Genomic DNA, 12,827 nt, shown 5'->3' with positions numbered 1-12,827 from the left:
TATGGGATGTACAGGGGGTGATGTGCTGGCAGGAGGTGGGATACAGGGATGTGTGGGGGGACACGTGGTGCTGGATGGAGACGGGAATACAGGGATGTATGGAATGCACATGGTGCTGGCTGGAGGTATGGATGTATGGAATGCATGACATGGTGCTGGATGGAGATGGGATGCAGGGATGTATGGGATGTATAGGGGGGACATGTGATGCTGGCTGGAGGTAGGAATACAGGGATATATGGAATGCACATGGGGATACATGGTGCTGGCTGGAGGTGGGATACAGGGATGTATGGAATGCATGACACGGTGCTGGATGGAGATGAGGAGGTGCTGGCTGGAGATGGGAATACAGGGATGTATGGAATGCACGGGGGGACACATCATGCTGGCAGGAGGTGGGAATACAGGGATGCCTCTAGGGATGTGTGGAATGCAGGGGAGGGGCCAAAGGGCATTTGGTGGTGCAGGAGATGGAGGGGTTTATATGGAATGCATGAGGGGTGCATGTATGGAATGCAGAGGGGATGGAGGTATGGAATGTGCAGGGGAAGTATATGGAATGAAGAAGGATGCAGATATGGAATGCAGAGGGGTGTATGTGTGGAATGCATGAGGATGTGTGTATGGAATGTGTAGGGGGTGCACGTATGGAATGCGTGAGGGGAGGTGTATGAAGTGCACCAAGGGGTGTGTGGGAAGGAGCACGTATGACATGGGGTGGATGCATGGAATGCACAGGGGTAGGGATGTGTGAAACACAGAGCGGGAAGGTGTGGGATCCATAAGGGAGACGTGAAATGCGGGGAGGGGGATGTATGGAGTGTCTGTGGGGATGTATGGAAGGCAAACAAGGATGCAAAAGGGGAATGTATGTGATGTGTAAGGGGGGGGTGTATGACATGCACAGGGGAGGTGTGGGATGCATGGGGAGTACATGGGATGCATGGGGAGCACATGGGATGCATAGGGAGGTGTGGGATGCATGGGGAGTACATGGGCTGAATAGGAAGGTATGGGATGTATGGGGAGGTATGGAATGCATAGGGGTGTATGGAACACATGGGGGAGGTATGGAACATATGGGTAGTACAAGGGGTGCATAGGGAGTTATGGGATCCATGGGGAGTACATGGCATGCAGAGGAAGGTACAAGATGCATGGGGAGGTATAGAATGCATAGGGAGATATGGAATGTGTGTGGGAGGTTTGGAATGCATGTGGAGTACATGGGATGCATAGGGAGGTATGGGATGTATTGGGGAGGCATGGAATGCGTAGGGGAGTATGGAATGCATGGGGGAAGTTTGGAATGCATGTGGAGTATATGGGATGCATAGGGAGGTATGGGATGCATGGGAAGTACATTGGATGCATAGGGAGGTATGGGAGGTATGGAATGCATAGGGAGATATGGAATACATGGGGAGGTTTGGAATGCATGCAGAGTACATGGGATGCATGGGGAGGTCTGAAATGTATAGGAGGTATGGAACATATGGGTCGTACAAGGGATGCACAGGGAGTTATGGGATGCGTGGGTGGTACATGGGATGCATAGGGAGGTATGGGATGCATGGGGAGGTGTGGGATGCATAGAGGGGTATGGAATGCATGGGGAGCACACAGGATGCATAGGGAGATATGGAGTGCATGGGGGAGGATTGGAATGCATGCAGAGTACATGGGATGCATGGGGGAGGTATGGGATGCATGGGGGAGGTATGGGATGCATGGGGNATGGGATGCATGGGGGAGGTATGGGATGCATGGGGGAGGATTGGAATGCATGCGGAGTACATGGGATGCATGGGGGAGGTATGGGATGCATGGGGGAGGATTGGAATGCGTGGGGAAGCATGGGATGCATGGGGAGCATGTGGGGTGCATGGGGGGGTTGGAATGCATGGGGAGCACACGGGATCAGCACCTGGCCCGGGGCAGGGACAGCTGGCACACCCCTGGCACACCCCTGGCACACACCTGGCACACCGAGTGCTGCAGTGCCACGTGTGTGCCCGGGGCTCGTGGCACCGCGGGGCGACGGCAGCGGGATCCCCCGGCAGAGCTGCCTTGGGACCAGCCCAGCGACAGCTGCCAGGAATACAGCGACTGGAAGGACAGGAAAACCTACCTCCCACCTTGGAAGAAGATCGATTCGGCCCCCTTGGGTAAACACACGGCAGCACCCAACCCATGTGTCCATGTATGTGTGTGTGTACACACGTGCACACACCGCGTTGCATTCCAACCCCTCATCTCCATTCCACCCCCTCGTCTCCATTCCACCCCCTCGTCTCCATTCCAACCCCTCATCTCCATTCCAACCCCTCGTCTCCATTCCAACCCCTCGTCTCCCCCAGCGCTGCTGCACAAGATCCTGACGGAGAGCCCCTCGGCGAGGATCACCATTCCCGACATCCAGAAGGACCGGTGGTACAGCAGACCCCTCAAGAAGGGTAAGGGGCCGCCGGGGAACGCGCTCGTTCCCCGGGATTTGAGGGTCACTGGGTGTCCTGTCCCTTTGCAGATGTCAAGCAGGCCCGGCTCTCCTCAGGAGGGGTCACCGACTCCCCCGGCGGCTTCTCCAAGCACATCCGATCCAATATGGACTTTTCCCCGGTGAAGGCTGCTCCGGGGTGAGCCTCCACTTCCCTACACGCAGGGTTTGCAATTCCTTGTGCACCACGGGGCTTTCCCGGCGTTTTCCCCAGGAGGTGGCTGGGCGGAAACCCCTCACACGACCCCTGCGACCACCCCAAACCCTGCAAAACCCCGTGCAATCCCCACGCTGGGCTCTCTCCAGCATCCCTAATCCCCGTGTCCCTGCCCTTGCCTTGCAGCGAGGACAAGGCCAGGTACTCCACGTCGCAGCCGGAGCCCGGCACGGGCGGGATGCCCTGGGAGAGCGGAGCGGGGAGCATCGACCAGCTGGTGCAGGGCATCAGCTTCTCACAGCCCGCCTGCCCCGAGCACATGCTGGTCAACAGCCAACTCCTGGGCACACCCGGCTCCTCCCAGGTCAGGGGCTGCAGGGGGGGCACCTGGAACCGCCTGGAATATCGGGGTGCTGCCTCACAGTGTTTTTGGGGTGCGGCTGGGCGAGGTGTGTCCTCTCGGGATGTTGCCTCACGGTGTTTGGGGCGCAGCTCCGCACCCTCAGGGGTGGCAGGATGCCCTTTGCAGTGGTTGGGGGCTGCTCTGTGGTGTTTGGGAGCAGCTTTGCCTGATATGGAATATCAGGGAGCAGCCTGGCAATGTTTGGGACACGACTTTGTGGTATTTATCACCTCGGGGTGCGAGTTCACAGGATCTGGGACACAGTTTTCAGTATTTTTAGTACCAGGAAGCCACTTTGCCGGGGATTTGGGGTGTCTGGGGGGCAGCTTCATGTCTGATTTACAACATCGGGGTCCAACACTGCACCGTGTGTAAATTGGGGTGCAACTTTGTATGTGTGACATTAGGGAGCAACTGTAATCTCAGGAAGCAACATGGCACAGTTTGGGATGTGGTTGGGCGAGGTTTGTCATCCTGGGGTGCAGCTCTGCAGAATTTGGGGGACAGCTTCATGTCCGATTTGCAACATTGGGGTCCAACATTGCTCTGTGTACAATGCTGGGGTGCAAATTTGTGGTTTATGTTTGACATTGAGGACTATATGGAATATCAGGGAGCAACTTGGCAATGTTTGGGATGCAGCTGGGCAAGGTTTTCATCTTGGGGTGCTGCCTCTCAATATTTGGGGTGCAAATGTGCATCATTTATGGTATCAGGATGCACTTTGCAATGTTTGGGGGCTCCTCTCTGATGTTTGGGAGCAGCTTTGCCTGATATGGAATATCAGGGAGCAGCTTGGCAATATCTGGGATGTGACTTTGTGTTATTCATCACCTCAGGGTGCAAGTTTGCAGGATTTGGGGTGCAGTTTCACATCTGATTTACAACACTGAGGTCCAGACTTGCACCATTTATACCGTTGGGGTGCAACTTTGCCTTAAATTTGTAAGATTAAGAAGCAACTTTGTCATATTTATAATATCAGGGAGCAACTTGGCAATGCTGGGGCCGTGGCTGTTCAGTATTTACCATCTCAGGGTGCAAGTTGGCAGGATTTGGGGTGCAAATTTGCAATACTTTTAGTACCAGGATGCCACTTTGCCAGGGACTTGGGGGGCAGCTTCACATCTGATTTACAACACTGGGGTCCAACGTTGCACTGTGGGGTGCAACTTTGCGTCATATCTGTTACATGAAAGAGCAACTTAGCTGTATACACAATATCACAGAGCAACTTTGCAGTGTTGGGCAGCAGCTGCGTGAGGTTTTTATCTTGGGGTGCTGCTTCCCAATATCTGGGGTGCAAATGTGCATCATTTATGGTATCAGGATGCACTTTGCAGTGCTTGGGGGCTGCTCTGTGGTGGTTGGGGAGCAGCTTTGCATCTGACCTACGGTATCAGGGAGCAGCTTGGCAATACTGGAGTGCAGCTGGGCAAGGTTTGTCATCTCGGGGGGCAACTTTGTGGCATTCGAGGTGCAATTTTGCAGCATTTTGAGTAGCAAAACGCAACTTTGCAATACCAGGGTACAGCTGCAGCATTTGGGGGGCAGCTCTGCGTCCAGTTTATGATATTGGGGGTCCATCGTTGCGCTGTTTATACTGTTGGGGTGCCACTTTGAATCATAGAGGTGACATTAAGGAGCATTTTTGCCGTATTTAGGGTATCAGGGACGAACTTTGCACTGTTTAGATGTGGCTGTGCAGCGTTCCCGGTATTTGGGATGCAGCTGCCGGCGCGCGCCATCGGGGGGTGCAGCTTCCCACCGTTTCCCTGCCGAAAGCCGGGATTTTTATCCGAGCGGCGGCTGGAGCTTGGTGGGGTTCCCAACCTCCCTGGCGGGATTTATAACGCTCGGGGGGGTGTGTTTTGGGGGCCGCAGAGCCCGTGGCAGCGGCTGGTGAAGCGGATGACGCGGTTCTTCACCAAGCTGGACGCCGACGGCTCGTACCGGGCGCTGAAGGAGGTGTGTGAGAAGATGAGCTACGGCTGCAAGATGAGCTGCACCAACCAGGTGGGCACCAGGGGGCCAAAATCGGGGGGTGGGACACGCCCCCCGTGCCGTTGCATCGGCAGGTAACTCAGGGCACCCCTCCCTTTTGCAGGTCACCATCTCGACCACGGACAGGAGGAACAACAAACTCATCTTCAAGGTGAACCTGGTGGAGATGGAGAGCAAGATTTTGGTGGACTTTCGCCTCTCCAAGGTGAGCTGGGGGGGGGTCAGGGTGGGCACTCGGTGGTGGGTGCTTGGTGGGGTCGGGCAAGGGTGTGCAGGGTGGGTGCAAGGGGATGAAGGGCCTTGTAAAGGGGGTGCAGGACCATGGAAGACCATGGAAGGTGGGTGTGAGTGGATGGAGAAACATTCAGGGGGCTGCAGGGTGGGCTCAGGGGGATGGAGTCCCAGGCAGGTGGGTGCAGGGGGATGTAACCCCCCCAATTCTCCCTGCACAGGGCGATGGCCTGGAGTTCAAGAGGCATTTCCTGAAGATCAAGGCCAAGCTCAGCGACATCGTCAGCACCCAGAAAGTCTGGCTGCCTGGCACCTGAGCCCCTGCACCCCTCCTCCTCCTCCTCTTCTTCCTCCTCTTCCTCCTCCTTCTCCTCTTCTTCCTGGCTGGGCTCCAGCGGCAGCACCCAAACGCCATGAAGGTGCCCAGCCACGTGTTTTAGATTTTGAAGGTTCAATAAAGCCCGGGGGGACACGGAGCGATGCTGTTTCCTGCAAGGGGGAGGTTCTTGCAGTGGGTTGTTCCCTCTGGAACCTGCTGGAGGCGCAGCTTTGCTCAGCCAGCCTAAATCCCACTCCGGGGTCTCCGCCGAGCCGTGCAGCCCTAAACCAGCCCCAAGGTTTAGGGGCCGACCCCCTCCTCGCCCCACTACCGCCCCTCCCTGCCCTGTCTCAGGGCAGTGGCTGCCCTCGTTTTCCAGCCTCTCTAATTGCTTTTCGGAGGGACTAACGAGCCCGAGAGCTGCCAGGGGTTGTTAGCGCTGGAGCGAGAGAGGAGAGCCGGGGATTAACCCCATCCCCTCCCCCCAAAAAAAGAGCATCCCCCCAAAAAACCCACCCCCGGGTGCAAACCCCTGAGGCCTCCCCGCAGTTTCTCCCCCAAAGTTGCGTCGGCGTTTAATTATTGGGGTTAAAAAAAAAAACAACAACCACTTGTTTTGCTTGTCTTCCCCCTTTTCTTTGGGTTTTTTTAATATCCCTTCCCCCCGGCTTTTTTGTTTTCCTGGTGGGAACCCCCCTTGGGCGAAGCAATTAGCGGCGATTTTTTAATTGCATATTTATATTGCAGCTGGGGAGCGAGACCCCGGCAGCGGGCAAGGGGGAAGCAGGAAGACGCCGCGCTCCCGACCTTGTTTGCTTTTCAGCCGGGATTAAGCGCTTTTAATTGTCCTGGAGATCACAGATTGCGGCCGGGGGGGATAATTAGGCTGAATACAGGGTTTTCTGGTTCATTCCCCCCAGGAATTTATATTTCTAAGGGCATAAAAAAAAGTAGAAAAGCTTCGGGAACGCCTCGGGTTGTGGAGGGGCACGAGGCTGGGCACAACTCGTTGCACGAGTGGGTCTCGCCGTCACAACAAATTAATTTATCACCTGTTACCTGCTGGAAACGGGATGTTTTGGGGAGTCACAGGTAGGTTTCCCCCTCCCCAGGGCGCTTCAGGGGCTGTCGTGCTCCGCCGTGGTCTCGAGCCTTTGCCGAGCTTGATTATCCCACGGGAATTTATTTTCAACCCTAATTTTTAGTTTGTTTTGTTTTGTTTTGTTCTTGTTTGTTTGTTGGTTCGTTCGTTCGTTTGGGGTTTTTTGTTGGTTGTTTTTTTTTTTTAACTCCGTAGAGGGGATTATTTTCCGCTTTCGGGGTCCGGGAGGGGGGGAAATTGGAGGGGGATGAAAGGTTTGTGGCCGGGTGAGGGGGGGGCTGTGCCGGGAGCGGGGCCCTGAAAGCGCCCTTTGTGCGGCCCCGCCGGGGACCCGGCGCGCTCGGAGGCACCGGAGCGTGGCAAATCCTAAAACCAACAGCACAGCCGGGGCGGGCGGCCGGGGGGGCTTCTGCCCCCTCCTCATCCCGAATTCATGGCGCTCCGGCGGGCACGGGGGGTTCCCTCGGCCTCCGCGCGGCATCCCGGGAGCGGGGTTTGGGATGCGCAGTTCGGGATGTGCTGGGGGATGCAGGAGGGGAGGGTTCGAGATCTGGAGCGTAGGGGTTAGGATGTAAGTACAGGATTTGAGGGATGAAGGATTTAGGGTCTAGATAGGGATGTGGGATTTAGGATGGAGATGCAGGATGAGGGAGGGAGAACTTGGGATGCAAATGAGAGACACAGGATTTGGGATGGAGATGCAGGATGGAGGATTTAGGATGTACATGCTGGATGCGGGATTTGGGATGTAGATGCAGGATGGAGGATTTCAGATATTGATGCAGGATGGGTGAAGTTGGGATGCAGATATGGGACATAGGATTTAGATGCAGGATGGAGCATTTAGGATGCAGATGGGGACATAGGATTTGAGATATAGATAAAGGATGGAGGATTTAGGATGCAGATGTGGGATGTAGGATTTAGGAGAGGTGCAGAGTGGGGGATGAAGGATTTAGGATCTAGATGGGGACGTAGGATTTAGGATGTAGATGCAGGATAGAGGATTTAGGATGTAGATGCAGGATGTGGAACAAAGAACTTGGGATGCAAGTGTGGGAATCCAAATAGGATTTGGGATGTAGATGCAGGATTTAGGGTGCAGGATTAAGGATGCAGATGTGGGATGTAGGATGTAGAATGGAGGATTCACAAAGTAGATGCAGATGCAGGATGGAGAGCTTAGGATGCAGATGTGGGAGATAGGATTGGGAATGTAAATGCAGGATGCAGAATAGAGGATTTGGGATGCAGGTGGGAGACTTAGGGTTTAGGATGTCGATGCAGGACACAGAATGGAGAATCCAGGATGCACATATAGGATGGAGCATTTGGGATTTAAATGGGGATGTAGGATTTAGGATGCAGATGTAGGACATAGGATTTAGGACATAGAGGACAGAGGGGAGAGAGGATTTAGGATGTAGATGCAGGACACAGGGTGAAGGATTCAGGATGCAAATGTGGGACACAGAATTTGGGATGCAGCTGCAGGGTGCCAGATGCAGGGGTTGCAGAAGAAGGATTTAGGCTGCAGATGCATTTAGGATGTGGGATGCAGGATTCAGGATGCAGACACGGGATTTAGGGGGAAAAAAATAGAGGATTTAGGAAGCAGATAGAGGATTTAGGATGCAGACACAGGTTCCCAGATGCAGGATGGAGGATTTAGGATGTAGATGCAGGTTTCCAGACGCAGGATGCATGACAGGGATGCAGGAGAGGGGATGCAGATGTGGGATGCAAAACACAGGACATGGGATGAAAGGGCAGATGCAGGATTTGGGATGCAGATACAGAGCATGGGGTACAGGAGCAGAATTTAGGATGCAGAGGTGGAGATACAGGACAGATGAGGAGGGAAATGGAATTTAAGATGCAGAGGAAAGGTGCCAGGCACGGGGCATGGGTTGCAGAAGTGGGATTTGGGACGCAGAGGAGGGATGTAAGACACAGGAGGTGGGATGTGGATGCAGGACGTGGAATGCAGCAGTGGGATTCAGGGTGCAGATGCAGATACGGGATGGAGGTACAGGACAAGGGATGCTCCACCCCCAGAGCAGCGCGGCGCAGCGCCAGCTGTGCACAGGGATCTTGCGGCACCCCCGGCGATGGGGAGTGCGTGCAACGAGCCGGGAAATGCAGATTTCTAAGGGAAAATTATCGCTTTCCAGTCCTATACAGGGATTTCGCAGCTCGTCGCCCATCTGGGAGGCAGAGCCCGGTCGTGTGGCCACATCTGCCCGCCAGATGTGCCGGGGAGGGGAACGGAGCCCCCGCGGATGGGAAACCTCCCCGCCCCCCCCACCCCGCGCGGGCCAGGTTGGGAATGCTGCTCTCCCAAATCACACCTGCTCTGGAAAAACGCCTGGATGGGAGCAGGGAGGAGCGGGAAGGAGGGATTGGATGGGACCAATCCGGCCTCGCAAATGATTTTCCCGTCAGATAAGCTTTTGTGCTGTGGCTGGGGGAGGGTGGGGATGAGGCACAGCCAGCGTGCAGCTCCAGGGGGCACAGCCCAGTATAGCCCAGTATGGACCAGTAAGGACCTGGGAGGGGTGGGGGTCCCTGGTGAGGCCGGTCAGACCATCAGGGTTTGTTGGTGCCCTCGGGGTCCTGGCAGCAGGACAGGGATGGGGATGCTGGATGCAGGAGGTGGGACGAAGATGTGGGATGCAGGAGGTTGGAATGGAAATGTTGGGTGCAGGAGGTAGGATGAAGATGTGGGATGGAGATGCAGGATGCAGGAGGTGGGATGCAGGAGGTGGGATGGAAATGCAGGATGGAGATGTGGGATGCAGGAGGTGGGATGGAAATGCAGGATGGAGATGTGGGATGCAGGAGGTGGGATGGAGCTGCGGGATGCAGGATCTGGGAAGGGGATGCAGGATGTAAATGCAGGGTTTGGGTTGCAGGCTCAGGACATGGGATGGTGCAAGGTGCAGGTTTAGGAGGGGGAGGCAGGATGTGGGTGGAGATGGAGGACGTGGGATGAAGGGTGTGGATGCAGGACATGATGCAGATGCAGGATTTGGGATGCAGGATGAAGCTGCAGGATGCAGATCCATGGGATGGGCATGGGATACAGGTGTAGGATGCAGATGTGAGATGCAAAAGTAGGATGCACTGGAGGGTGCAGACTGGGGATATGAGAAGTGGGGTGAAGAATGCAGGGTGCACAGGTGGGATGAGATGGCAACGTGGGGTGCCAGATACAGATGTGGGGTGCAGGATGCAGATGTCGGATGCAGGATGCAAATGGGGGGTGCAGGAGGCAGATGTGGGATGCAGGATGGAGATGTGGGGTGCCAATGCATCTCCAGGATGGTGATCCACCACTTTGAGCAGAAAAAAATGTCAGAAGCGTTTCCCATCTGTTTTTTAGGGGCAAATTTGGAATTTTCCCCCTAGCATCAGCTTTTTGGGGTCTGGAAATCCAATAGGTTTCCAGAAGCACTTTTATTTTCTGAACTACCCCCATCAGCTCGAGGTCTCCAGGACAGAAATATGCATTTGAGAAAAAAAACCCCTTAAGCTGGAGAAATTCCATCCGAAAACACCCAAATCCAGCATTTCCCTTTGCAAATCGGTGTCTCCCTCCTTTCTGCACAGCATTTCCCACCGTGAAGGTGCCCCAGGGGCTGGATTTGTTGGATTTTTAACTTGGGAGATGTTTTAGCTCTCGCAAAAGCGTCGCAGCAGCCTCGGGAATGCCGCCACATTAATAAAAGCAAAAATGCAGAGGAGTCTGTTAAGGAAACTCCTGCAAAAATCCCTTCCAGAAACATCGTGGGCAATGTCAGCTCTCAGTTTGGGCTTTTTTTCCCCTTTTATTTCATTGGGAAAATGAGTTTTGCAGGTCGTCGAGTGCCCTGAGGATGGTGCAAGGTGGGTTTTTGCAGCGGGTTTGGCCCCTGGATCCTCCCGTATCAGTGTTGGGGAGAGAGATTGCGGGGAAAAACCTGGAATTTACAGCTTAAACCTGGAATTTGCAGGTTAAAAGCTACAAATATCCCCCTAAATTGGGGGATTGGCACCGTGGGTGCAGCCTGGCAGTGATGCCAGGGGCACGGGTGAGGCCCCAGCGGTGCCTCTTGCCTGGCAGGCAGGAGAGGGAGAAAAATGCTTTAAAAAGGTAAAAAAAAAAAGCTCCAAAGCAGGAGGCTGAGGTCATTTTCTTGGCGAGGAAGTCGGCTCCTTCCAAATGCCTCCGGGTCGGGTTTAATATCAGCAGAAACATTCTTGGGCAGGGTGGGGAGAAAGCACTGCTCTCACCATCAAGAGCAGACCCTCAACCCCCAAAACACCCTAAAAACCCCTCAAAACACAACCACCACCCCCCAAAACAAGCCCCCAAATCCCCCAGACTGCTGCTTTGCAATGCCCAGGCATGGAGTAACTGAGCACTGGGGTAGGAGAAGTGTGAAACCAGCTCATGGAAGAGGGAAAGACTCCCTCCTGGGAGTGGAGAATTGTGTCTCTAAGTGGGTTTTGAGCATCATTTGGCCCCTGCTGGGGTTTTTGGGATGTGGAGAGGAGGAAAGTGAGGGAATCTGGCAGGGAAAATGCCATTTTCCCCATTGTCCTGGAGGGTTTCATCGTCACTTCATTCCCTTGACTGAGCATCGTCTTGCCTGGCTCAGAACCCACCAACAACCCCCTTGGGCAAAGGGACCTGAGTGCAAGGAATATCCTGCTGGAAAATGCATCAAAAAGGAGGGGAAAAAATTAGATTGTATCTGCCTTGCTCTGCTCAGAGGGCTGAGCAGCTCAGGGACCTGTCAGTGTCTGGTGTAAGCCTTCGGCCGCCCTGCGGAGCTGTTGTGGCTTTTCCAGGGATTCTACACATGAAGAGGGGGTGGTTTGGCTAAACCTCACCAAAACCCAAACCAGAGCTCAGGGGGAGGAGGAGGTGGGAGATGTAAGGAAAGGTTATTAAAAAAATGGGGAAAAACTCTAAAAAACAGGAGCAGAAGGGGGGAGAGGAGTTTGGGACTGCAGCAGGGCAGGGATGTGGCATTGGCAGGGATGCTGCAGGAAGCAGGGATGTGGTGGGAAACAGGGATGCTGCACCTCACTGGGGATGTGCATCCCACCGAAATCGTCAGATAAAACAATTCCCCGGGAGAATTGGCAGGATAAGCAGCATCAGCAGGGCTCTGAGCCTGCTGTGAGGGAGGCTGTGAGGCGATGCTTTGGCTGGGAAGGGGATTTTTCCTCCAGGCTTGCACATTCCTCCCGTCAGCAGTATTTACACGGCACCAGGAGAAATCCCAGGTCAGCCAGACCATCTCCCACCAGGTATCGCCCAGTGCCACCACCCCACAGCCCCTTGCTCCTTCATCCTAGGGTTTTCTCCCTGGTCCATCTGCACCCCATAGTTCCAATCCCCCCGTGCAAAAGTTCTGCTCCAGACTCCCAGAGTGGTCCCTTCCAAAATTTTCCCCATCCCAGCACCCACAGGTTCCCCTTCAGCCTTTTATGGGGCCAGGGTTGCTGCGGGGATGCCCCTGGGTGCTGGATTTGGGAGGGATTCCATGGGGTTGCTCCATCTCCAGGCAGTGCTGGAAAGACCCAGGAGCAATGTCTTCTCCTGGAACAGGCGCTGGGAAGTATTGCAGTGTGCAGGTATTTGCAGGAATGTGGGGATGCAGCACACAGGGATGCTGGCAATGCACAGGGATGTTTGGGGATGCAGAAATGCAGCACACAGGGATGTTTGTGGGATGCAGGGATGCAGCACACAGGGATGTTTGTGGGATGAAGGGATGCAGAACACAGGGATGCTGGCAATGCACAGGGATGTTTGATGTAATTCCCCCATGCTGGGTTTGTTGCTCGTCTGAAAACTTCTCTCAACATTTTAGCGGATTTGTGGGGGTTTGAAAAACTGGTTTTGGGGCTCAAACCACGACAGGGATGTTGGCAATGCACAGGGGTGTTTGTGGGATGCAGGGATGCAGCACACAGGGATGTTTGTGGGATGCAGCACACAGGAATGTCTGTGGATGCAGGGATGCAGCACACAGGGATGTTTGTGGATGCAGGGATGCAGCACACAGGGATGTTTGTGGATGCAGGGATGCAGCACACAGGGATGTTTGTGGATGC

At 54.6% G+C, this 12,827-nt stretch overlaps 1 protein-coding gene across 1 annotated transcript in view; it reads left to right on the top strand.

Annotated features, from left to right (window-relative positions):
* CHEK1 (checkpoint kinase 1) overlaps nt 1-5,755 on the top strand; it is a 9,014-nt gene extending 3,259 nt beyond the window's left edge. Inside the window, exons 6-12 of the mRNA XM_017809512.1 lie at nt 2,067-2,171; nt 2,364-2,459; nt 2,531-2,639; nt 2,844-3,021; nt 4,945-5,076; nt 5,168-5,269; nt 5,517-5,755. Of these exons, the coding sequence (XP_017665001.1) occupies nt 2,067-2,171; nt 2,364-2,459; nt 2,531-2,639; nt 2,844-3,021; nt 4,945-5,076; nt 5,168-5,269; nt 5,517-5,612 (818 nt within the window). The 3' untranslated portion in view covers nt 5,613-5,755. The remainder of the gene's footprint in view (nt 1-2,066; nt 2,172-2,363; nt 2,460-2,530; nt 2,640-2,843; nt 3,022-4,944; nt 5,077-5,167; nt 5,270-5,516) is intronic.
* The last annotated feature ends 7,072 nt before the right edge of the window (nt 5,756-12,827 follow it).

Source organism: Lepidothrix coronata, unplaced genomic scaffold (genome assembly GCF_001604755.1).
Source record: "Lepidothrix coronata isolate B3197 unplaced genomic scaffold, Lepidothrix_coronata-1.0 Scaffold27, whole genome shotgun sequence".
NCBI classification, from domain to species: Eukaryota; Metazoa; Chordata; class Aves; order Passeriformes; family Pipridae; genus Lepidothrix; species Lepidothrix coronata.
This window is presented reverse-complemented; position numbering and strand designations above follow the sequence as displayed.